This window comes from Theropithecus gelada, chromosome 10, assembly GCF_003255815.1.
Source record: "Theropithecus gelada isolate Dixy chromosome 10, Tgel_1.0, whole genome shotgun sequence".
NCBI classification, from domain to species: Eukaryota; Metazoa; Chordata; class Mammalia; order Primates; family Cercopithecidae; genus Theropithecus; species Theropithecus gelada.
The window spans coordinates 39,447,001-39,457,933 of record NC_037678.1 but is presented as its reverse complement, the minus strand read 5'-3'; the positions used below and the strand labels follow the sequence as shown (position 1 = coordinate 39,457,933).

Sequence of the window (10,933 nt, the reverse complement as noted above, 5' to 3'; positions counted from 1 at the left end):
CCCACTGGCGTTGCTGTCCCCCTGTTGAGCTTCCCGGGGGCAATCCCTGCCCCGTGAGCCTCCATTGCTGGCTGACGGGGCTGGGTGAGGCTGGCGGCCGACAGAGGGGCTGGGTGAGGCTGACGGCCATGGGGGCTGGCCCTGCTCTGTTTTGACCCAGCCCACGCAGTCGGGCGGGGATTGGGGGTCAGCCCCCAGAGCACCGAGGCTTCTGCGGGGCTGGAGGCTGCACAGGAGGCCACTGGGGCCATGTCCTCAATTCTGGGACCTCTGGGCCTGGGATCCCCACGTGGAACCAGGTGATATGTGACTAGCCACAAGCATGCAGGGGGTTCCTGTGGGGTTGGGCCTCAGTGAGGCCACAGTACCCTGGAGAGGACAGTGGCTGACTCAGGTTCTGTCCTGTCCCTTTGTCAGTCATGACCTAGGCAGCTCTCCTGCCCTGCCTGAGCTGGATCACTGCCAAGAGGTCTGAGGGGTGCTACGGGGCGGGGCGGGGTGAAAAGGCAGACAGGTCTGCCCTTGTGGAGCTCACGTTTCGTGAGCCAAGAGTGCTGAGTGCCTGACTGCCTGGTCTGTGATGACTCTGACGCTGGCTTGCATGTGTGGGATGAGGGTGCACACACGTGTTCCCAGGAGCCTGTGAGCTGGGGCTGCACTCCTGCCCCCGTGCCTGGTGCCCGTCTGCCAGGCTGGGTGCCTTCCGCTGACCGCGGCCAGGACCGCAGGCACCTCTGGCTCCCTGGGAGCCCATCACTGCGACGACCTGAACCATCTACCAGGCTGCTGCAGGGACAGCTGGTTGATGGATGGGCTGTGCAAGAGGTGGCTATGGGCCGGGCGCAGCGGCTCACGCCTTTTATCCCAGCACTGTGGGAGGCCGAGGTGGGTGGATCACCTGAGGTCGGGAGTTTGAGACCAGCCTGGCCAACGTGGTGAAACCCCATCTCTACTAAAAACAAAAATTAGCTGGGTGTGGTGGTGGGTGTCTGTAATCTCAGCTGCTCGAGAGGTTGAGGCAGGGGAATTGCTGGAACCCGGGAGGCAGAGGTTGCAGTGGGCCGAGATTGCGGCATTGTACTCCAGCCCAGGCAACAACAGTGAGACTCCATCTCAAGGAAAAGGAGGTGCTCATGAAGAGGTGTATCCTGAATCCGAATCTGTGTGGCCGAGGGATCCAGGGAGATGCAGGAGAGGTCGGCCCTCTCCTCTGTAGCATCCAACCCAGGCCTTTCCCTCCAGCAGGTGTCGCCTCTTCCTCTGTGGCTGCTGTGCCAGCGTTGGCCTCCCACCCACCGCGCACCTCCAGCTCCTCTTGCCTCTGGAGGCTGAGCCCGGGCCAGGCCAAGCGGTTTCTCTTCAGCTACTAGAGCAGCAGGCAGGCCGGGAGAGGCAGGCTCATCCTCTCTCAGGCCTCAGGCAACGCAGGGTCGGGAGGCCTCGAGGGGACTGGCCCTCTCACACTCCTGAGTGCAGAGGAGGCATGGGCTTGGGGACTGGGCTCACAAGGCTGACAGCTGCCTCCAGTGGCCCTGAAGCACCCGTGCAACGCGTGGTATTAGGCTGGGGTCCTTAAAGGCAGAGGCGGGGACAGGCATTTTGGTGCACTAAGGGGTCTACTGGGGAGGCAGATGCCTGGGCCAGATCCACCTTGAGCTGTGGACAGAGTTTCTCACGAGGCTGTGCAGTGGGGCCAGGACGCCCACACTTGTGTCATCACCCAGTCATTGGGCAGGGGCCTCCGGGGTGCATCTGTAACCTCCCAGGCAGTCCTGGGGCAGGGACAGCCGTGAGTGGCTGGCAGTGATGCCCCAGCCCCAGGGAATGGGTACTGGGCTCAGAGAAGGGGACTCAGGGGCCCCAGCAGCAGCTCCAGGGGATGTTGACACACCCATGGCCCAGCAGAGCACGGGCTGCCCGCCGGCTGCTGTGGTGTGGTGCTGGGGAGGGAGGTCTGCAGCGGCCAGAGAGGACGGCCCTTTACAGCTGCAGGCGCTGCGGGACTCTGTGCTGCCTGGGTGGGGCCTGTGGTGGGCGGAGCTGCAGCAGGGATGGGGCAGGAGTGGGGCCAGGTCCCAGTTGGGAGCAGCCCGGGGTCCTGTGGGATCAGAGGCTTGTTTTCCAGGCCTGGGTACCTGCTGAAGCTCTGGTTACTGGCACCAGTCTGCAAAGTGGGTTGGGTGGTGGGAGCCTTCAGGATGGGCTGGGAGGGCATACTGGGGGAGGGGAAGGGTTACCACATGGGTGGGGGGGTCCAGGTGCTGCCGCAGCCTGCTCCCCACAGTGGGTGGCCAGAGCCCCTAGTATCCAGCACCCACACGTGGTGGCTTTGGCATCTGAGTGGCTTTCCCTGTGAGCCCCTCCTTGCAGGATGGAGCCTCTGGGAGTGGGGAGTGAGGAGTAAAGGTGTTGGGCTGTGCAGCCCCTGCCTCCTCACTGGTGGGACCCTGCCCTGCTGTGCAGTGGGGTCCTTCATGCTGGGATCTCTGTGGTCCCCATTCTTGGAGAGATGCCCAGAGCAACAGACAGAAAGGGTGGAGGGCAAAGGAGGGGGAGGAGAGAGAGGCAGGCCGAGGGGTGGGTCGGGGGGTGGGCTGGGGCAGTGACTTCCATGGAGGAGAGGCCTTTCATAAGCTCCAGACTTCCTGTGGCCACAGCAGGACCAGAGTGGACCAGCGCACCCCAGGAGAGAGGACTGGGGTCCTGGGAGGAGGAGGAGGTGAGTGAGTTCCCTGTGGTCCTGAGGCTGGGTAGATAAGGGGCTACCAGGAGTTCCACTCAGCCTGTGATCTGAGGATGACTTTGACTTTCAGAAAAGTCGAGATAGAGACCAAGTGCCCATGTGAGCCACAGGACCGGGGTGCCAGGCATGGGGTGTGGCCAGGAGGGGCTGGGGCGGTGGGAGCCTGGGGCTGCCTGAGCTCTCCCCAAGGGCTCCCTTCTGCGGGTCTCAGACAACATCAAGGGCCGTGGGGGAACAAGGAGAGTGGACGTCGAGCAGAGAGCGGCTTGTACTTCAGGCTGGACGCCTGTGGCCCTGGCAGGGGTCCCACTGAGTCAAGCCAGGTTTCTGGGGTGGGAGGGTCCAGGGACTGGGGAGCTCTTGGGCTGCCCACTGGTGCCTCTGTGATCAGATCAGGAGCCCAGCCCACAGGTGCCTCCTACCCCAACGCCTGGGTCTTATCTGACTGCCCTTGGCTGGGGCAGGCAGCTTTCCCACCTAGTGAGGTCTTTCCCTTGCAGAGGGGCTAAAGTCCCTGATTTAAGCCAGCAGCTTTCCTGCCGGGTGAGGCCTTTGCCTTGCAGAGGGGCAGATTCCCTGGTGGGGATACTGGGGTCACACACTAGGAGGGGGTGTGCAGTGGGGGGGGGGTGTCCCTGCTCGGCTGCAGGGAGTGGGAGGGCCTGGGTCACTCAGGACCCTGGAACCCTACTGTGTGGGAGGTTGGTGCTCCTAGACCCAGGGCCTTCACTCAAGTCATGCCCTCAGCTCGTGCCCTCAGCTCAGCACAGGGGGGTAAGGGGCCCGACCGGGAGTACTCTGCCTCCTGAAGGCCAGCACTGGTGCAGGGTGAGGGGCTGGGGTGACCAGTCGAGGGGAGCGGGAGTGCAGGGGAGGGAGAGTGCGGGGGGAGCGGGAGTGCGGGGCAGGGGGAGGGGGCGGCGGGGGGGGGGGGGGGGGGGGGGTGCGGGGGGAGCGGGGAGGGGGGAGTGTGGGGGTGCGGGGGAGCGGGAGTATGGGGGAGCTGCATGAGGGGGGAGTGGCGTGCGGGGGAGCGGAATGTGGGGGAGGGCGGGGGAGGGGAGCGCGGGGGGAGCGGGAGTGCGCGGAGCTGGAGTGCAGGGGAGCCGCGGAGGGGAAGTGCCAGAGAGGGGAGTGCGGGGGGAATGGAGTACAGGAGAACCCACAGCATTTCTCCTTCAGCCTCGGGCCTGGCAGCTGACATGCGCCCCATATCTCTGAGTGGCACCTCTGGGCACTGGTCCCTGGCCTCTGAGTGCCCCTCAGCTGCTCCTCAGAGCACCCTAAATCCAACCTCCATTCCCAGCCCCTTTGAGCGGGCCCAGCCTGGTTTTCCCTGGTGCTCCTTGTAGCCCACTCAGCTCTCCAGTGGCCCTGGCTGCCTCCCTGTCTCGGCCTCAGAGCGGCTTGCCCATGGCACACACACCCTGCATCCCCGGCTGGCGTCCCCCAGACCCACCCGCTGCCCACTCCCGCTTGGGCAGCTGTCACTCTCCTCCACAGGTCTCTGATGACCCTTCCACCTCCAGGGCCAGGCTGGGGCCACAGGGACTCCACTGTTCAGCAATCAGACATTGCCTGGAAAGCTCGCGCATGGCCTCAGCCCTCCACAGCCCTGCGGAGCCCCAGGAGCAGGAGGCCCCGTGCCCGTCCCAGCCACCCCTGCACTGGGCTTGGGGACAACTAGGGGCTGGGGGTCCTCCTGTCACTCAGAGCAGCCCCCAGTGGTGTAAATGCCAAGAGGAAGGAGGGAGTGGGAGGCAGACCCAGCTCCAGCCTTGGGTCCTTGAGTTTCAGGCAGCTGGGAGGTATCCCCTAGACAGCAGGTTGAAGGCCTCTGGTCCCCACACGTGAGGAGTGGAGCCTGGTGTGGGGACAGCCTGCCTGGCCTTCGAGGATGTGGAGAAGCTCTGGTGTTGTGGTCAGGGAGGGGACAGACCCGGGGACGGCTGAATGGCATGGCCTCTTCCCCTCCACAGCCCGAGCACCATGACCTCCCGAGCCCCTGCACACCTCGGCCTCGGCCTCTGCCTCTGGCTGTGGCTGAGCACCACCCTGGGAAGAGAGCAAGGACAAGGTAAGGACACAGGCAGTGGACCCCTGCTTGCCCCCAGGCCACACCTGCCCCACCAGTGCCCACCAGGGCGGACGAGCCCTCCGCCCCTGCGCCCAGCCTTTCTTATAAGTTGAATGCCTGCTGAATTCCGAGCAGCTCCCACAACAAAGGGAAGAGGATGGGACGGACGGGAGGGAGCGTGTGCTCCCGCCAAACCCTCAGCCTCGCCTTGGGAACGCACCTGTGTGGTTTCGTTCTTTGTTACATCAATGCTTGGCTGAGAGTTACTCCACGAACACCTTTTGGAGCAGTCTCCAGGAAGCAGGAGGCTGGGGTGAAGATGGGGCCGCCTTCCCTCCTGCCTGCTTCCCACCGGCGCCTCCCACTGGTTTTTTGGGCACATAGCCCTCTGGCTTCTCCCAGTGAGGCACCCGCATTTCCACGGAGCACCACCTCCTCCGTGCACATCCCTGGGCGACCGCACCACAAGCACCACGTCCTCAGAAGGCCCCTCCAGTCTGGCTGCTACCGGTTGGGGCGTTTGGGTAACGGAGGGCACCGCCCATGGCAGCAAAAGGAAATGTCAGAGGTGCTGTGGGCTCACCTGTCTGAGCAGCTTCTTCCTCCCGTTGAGAAATGTGGGTTTAGATTGATTCCAGGAAGGTGAATCTCTGTCTGTGGAGAAGGCTTTGGGCCTCGGCCACGCTATAAACTTGTTCCTGGGCTGGGCCAACGCGGCCCCTCCCGGCACCTGCAAGCTCCTGGGAGGTTTTGGGCTCCCACTGAGTGATGGTTTTATTCCGCTGGGGTGAAAAGCAGGAGGTGGCAGCTCCCCCTTCTAATGTGCATTTAAAGGACCACCACCAGGGCCTGACAGGCCGGGCGAGGGAGCCTCCACGGGTCGCTGCCGTTGCAGAGGGGCGGGTGAGATATGGGAGCCCAGGTCTAACATGCTTCTGGATTTCGTGGCTTGTCTCGCGTGCTGAGGTGCCCAGTTTGCCCTGCACGCAGGCAGCAGGCTGTTGCATGAGCAGGTGCCTTGGTCCCCTCAGCTCAGGCAGGGTAACTCTGCCCTGAGGCCAGTGGAGGCCGAGATTTCAGTTTGAGAGAAGCTTCCACTGTCAGTTTGAGACAAATCAGTAAGTGGTTCTACAGAAACAACTTGAGTTTAGGCAAATCTAGTTCTGTCTAGTTCAGGATTCAGCACGATGGGGCCGCCCCTCACAACAGCCTTTCAGAGACCATTGAGTCCCCGAGGACAGCCAGGTGGGCTGGGGGCACTGCGTCCAGCCCAGGACGGGTGGGAGCCCACACGCTGGGGCAGCCCTTCCCAGGATGGCCGCAGTGCGGCCACAGTCCAGGGAGGGGAGCGTGGTCCTGGTCCCATCAGCCGCTGTCTGCCCAGCACCCTGCTCAGGCCCCAACGGTACTGTCCCCCAGCAGGGAGCTGGGGAAGGGCTCCCTGACATTCTCAGGCAGAGTGGAGCAACAGAAGGCTCTTCACAAGCAGGGGCTGCAGGAGGGGCCCTGCTCACAGCTGGCCTTCAGAGCCCCCTTCTCATCCCCCACACATTCCTGCCTTTCAGCCCCATCCGGAGACCCGGCCCAGCTGCTGCCCGCTCTGAATGGGTCATTGTGTCTGCCCCAAGTGCCCCCCAGCCCCTGCCCTTCTCCCTGAGCCCCAGTTTTCCGGGGGGCAGCCCAAAGAAGCCCTTCTCTGTCCCCATTTTCCAAAAATAGCTGCCCCTACTGCAGAGCCCCGGAAGCTTCCAGGGGCCCCAACCCTCTCCAGAGCTCCAGGAGGTTGGCCAGGCCCCTGCCGCCCCCTCCTCCTCTGAGATGGCCTGGCACCCATCCCCCACCGTGGGAGGCAGCCCTGTCTTGGGGGTGCGGACACACACACATGCCAACGCGCACGCACTTCCAGTGTGGGATTCTGCACCCACACTCCCCACTGAGGGGGCACGTGCACCTGGCAGTGACCTTGGCAGCGAGGGGTCTGCAGCTTGCATGGTCACTTGTCCCGGGACCCAGCTCAGGGGACTCAGCTTAGGGGCCCCAGCCCAGGGACTCAGCCCAGAGGACCTAGCCCAGGGGACTCAGCTCAGGGGACTCAGCCTGGGACTCAGCCCAGGGGCCCCAGCCCAGGGGACTCATCCCAGGGGCCCCAGCCCAGGAGACTCAGCCCAGGGGACTCACCTCAGGGGCCCCAGCCCAGGGGACTCAGCTCAGGGGCCCCAGCCCAGGGACTCAACCCAGGGGACTCACCTCAGGGGCCCCAGCCCAGGGGACTCAGCTCAGGGGACTCAGGGGACTCAGTTCAGGAGTCCCAGTTCAGGGGTCCCAGCTCAGGGGACTCAGCTCAGGGCCGTGGGCGTGTTGCCAGCTGCTGTGTTGGCTCGGGGCCTCCAGTCACCAGTGGGGCAGTTGCTGCCCTCCCAGACGTGGGCCTGAGCCTCTTCCTGGTGGGAGGAACCCCGGAGAGCCAGGCCGGGACCTCCCTGGTGGGACTGGACTCCCTCTCACCGAAGCTACCGGGGTGGCCCTGTCACTGCGGACCCCGGGGAGGGCCGGGTTCTCCTCAGTGCCCGGGCGAGGCCTCGTCTCCCCAAGTGGGGCTGAGTCCCACTCAGACACCCTGGATGGGCTGTGTCTCTTTGGAGTCCCCTGGGATAGGACTGTGTCCCTCCCAAACACTGAGGGCAGGATGCCTGTAACCCCCACAGCTGGTTAGGTGACTGGGGAGGCTGGGTCAGTCCTGACCACTATGTCCTGTTTCTGTAGCAAGTGGCCACCTGAGGCTGACTGTGCTGCCTGAGGACCGGCTGCAGATGAAGTGGAGAGAGTCGGAGGGGAGCGGCCTCGGCTACCTGGTGCAGGTGCAGCCCATGGCAGGTGAGGACCTGCGCCCTCCCAGGCCTCCTTCCCCGTTAGCACATGCTGAGGACAGTCAGTGTGGCGGCCGCAGCCACCACTCAGGCCCACGGTGTCCCTCCCACCAGCCCCTTCGTGTGAGCAGCTTTCTGGCCTCAGTGTCTGCTGTCCCCACATTCCTTTCCAAGCCCTGTCGTGTACAACACAGAACAGGGAATGCGGCTCGTCTGTCCCTGGCACGCAGCCCCTGCAGAACGCATTCAGTACATACTTTTCATTTTTTTAATTTTTAATTTTAATTTTTAATTTTTTTAAAGACAGGGTTTTGCTCTGTTACCCAGACTGGAGCGCAGTGGTGCGATCACAGCTCCCTGGAGCCTCAATCTCCCGAGCTTCGATCCTCCCACCTCAGCCTCCCGAGCAGCTGGGAGTACAGATGCACGCCGCCACTCCTGGCTGATTTTTGTATTTTTTGTAGAGAAGGGATTTCACCATGTTACCCAGGCTAGTCTTGAACTGGGCTCAGGTGATCTGCCTGCCTCAGCCTCCCACAGTGCTGGGATTACAGGCATGAACCACCACGCGCGGTCTGTATTTTTTAAATAAATGACTCCCTCCTCAGAATGAGTCTCAGCAACTCAGGGGCATTCAGAACAACCTGGATTCTGTACAGCGAACCCCAGAAGCACCTGCTCCCCACGTGTTAATCCTTGTTTACAGGAGCAGGGCCTTGAGGACACCTTTTCAGGGAACCCTGTTCCTAGAGCACGGAACAGCGCTAACCTGACGATGGGTGCTAATTTTAAAGCTTTTCAAAACTCAGGTGGAAAAGCACACAGGCGTAAATGCTAACTGTATGAGTCAGCACAGTGGGGTGGCCAACACAAACCCCTCCTGGGGTGAAAAAAGACCGTCCCGGGTGCCCTTCCCAACGTCCACCCTCCCCTGCTGCCCGGACGGCCGCCTCCGACAGCACAGACTAGTTTGCCTGTTTCAGAACATTCTCTAAGTGGAATCACACTGTGGTGACTCCCTCATGTCCGTGTCTTTGGTGGGCATTTTGTGAGGTTCACCCTGTGGTGTGTAACAGCCATCCGTTTTCTTTGCTGTATAGTATTCCCCTGTGTGGTTTGTTCTGCTGTTGATGGACGTGTGGCTTGTGTCCAGGTTGGCTGTTGTGTAGACACCATGTGAGGGATCGTGGTCCATGCGCATGTTGTTCTGGGTGTAAACCCAGGAGAGGAAGCACCACAGCGTGTGCATGTTTTCAGCGTCAGTAGAAAACGTTGAACTATTTTCCAAAGGGGTCGTGCCAGTGTATACTCCCATCAGCAGCGTATGATCGCTTCCGTTACATGACACCCTTGGCAACCAATGCTTGGCAGCGTAGGACTTGAGCTACTCTGGTGGGTGGGCAGTGGTATCCTGTGTTTCTTTATTGAGCTGTAATTTACATGCAGAAATATTCACCCTTTTGAGAATAGCTCTGTGAGTTTTATTTATCACATGAATTCAATCCTGTAACCACTGTCACAATTGATGTAGAGAACAGTTCTCTTACCCCAAGGTCAGCCCTTAGCCCAGTACCCCATAACCACTGAGCTGTTTTCTGTCGTTCTGCCTTTTCCAGATAGATGTACCTTATCAGGTTAAGTCCTGTTCTGTTCTTACTTAGGCTGAGTTTTTACCAAGAGAATGCATTATTATTTTTTTTTTTTTTGAGACTGAGTCTGGCTCTGCCGCCCAGGCTGGAGTGCGGTGGCCGGATCTCAGCTCACTGCAAGCTCCGCCTCCCGGGTTCACGCCATTCTCCTGCCTCAGCCTCCCGAGTAGCTGGGACCACAGGCGCCCGCCACTTCGCCCAGCTAGTTTTTTGTATTTTTTAGTAGAGACGGGGTTTCACCGTGTTAGCCAGGATGGTCTCGATCTCCTGACCTCGTGATCCGCCCGTCTCGGCCTCCCAAAGTGCTGGGATTACAGGCTTGAGCCACCGCGCCCGGCAGAGAATGCATTATTTTTTCCAAATTCTTTCTTCAGTGAGGTGGTCATTTTCTCCTTTATTTGATTCATGTAGTAAATTACAGTGGTTGATTTTTTCAATATTAAACGTTATATATATATATATCTCAAGAGACAGGGTCTCACTCTGTTCCCCAGGCTGGAGTGCACAGTGCAGTGGCACAGTCATAGCTCACTGCAACCTCCATCTCCTAGCCTCAAACCATCTTCTCACCTTGGTCTCCTAAAGTGCTGGGATTATAGGGGTGAGCCACTGTACCTGGCCTATCCCCTTTTATATATTATTAAGTCAATTTGCAAATATTTCATCTAAGATTTTTTTTTTTTTTTTTCTGAGATGGAATCTTACTCTGTTGCCCAGGTTGGAGTGCAGTGGTATGATCTCAGCTCACTGCAAGCTCCGCCTCCCGGGTTCAAGCGATTCTCCTGTCTCAGCCTCCCAAGGGGCTGGGATTACAGGTGCCCACCACTACGCCCGGCTAATTTTTGTATTTTTAGTAGAGACGGGTTTCACCATGTTGGCCAGGCTGGTCTCGAACTCCTGACCTCGTGATCCGCCCACCTCGGCCTCCCAAAGTGCTGAGATTACAGGCGTGAGCCACCGCACCCAGCCCATCTAAGATTTTTATACTTATATTCATGAGGGAATATTGGCCAAAAACTACCCTTTCTTATAAAGTCCTTTTGGTATCAGCTTTATACCTCATAAGATGAGGTGGGGAAGGATTCCTCTTATTCAGTTTTCTGGAAGAGTTTGTGTAATGGTGGTATTTTTTTCCTTAAATGTTTACTAGAATTCGCTGGTGCTGACTTCTGGGCTTGTGTTTTGTGTGTGTGTGTGTGTGTGTGTGTGTGTGTGTGAACATTTTACATAATTGATTCATTCTCCTCAATAGACAGGACTACTCAGATTTCCTAACTTTTTTGGTCAGTTTTGGTAAGTTAGTTTTTTTTTTTTTTTTTTTGAGACGGAGTCTTGCTCTGTTACCCAGGCTGGAGTGCAGTGGCCGGATCTCAGCTCACTGCAAGCTCCGCCTCCCAGGTTCACGCCATTCTCCGGCCTCAGCCTCCCGAGTAGCTGGGACTATAGGCGCCCGCCACCTCGCCCGGCTAGTTTTTTTTTTGTATTTCTTAATAGAGACGGGGTTTCACCGTGTTAGCCAGGATGGTCTCGATCTCCTGACCTCGTGATCCGCCCGTCTCGGCCTCCCAAAGTGCTGGGATTACAGGCTTGAGCCACC

The 10,933-nt window shown here is 59.8% G+C and overlaps 1 protein-coding gene across 1 annotated transcript in view; it reads left to right on the top strand.

Annotated features, from left to right (window-relative positions):
• Nucleotides 1-10,933, top strand: part of COL20A1 (collagen type XX alpha 1 chain) — a 42,159-nt gene that overhangs the window by 1,361 nt on the left and 29,865 nt on the right. Inside the window, 1 exon segment of the mRNA XM_025398125.1 lies at nucleotides 7,584-7,694. Coding sequence (XP_025253910.1) covers nucleotides 7,584-7,694 — 111 coding nt within the window.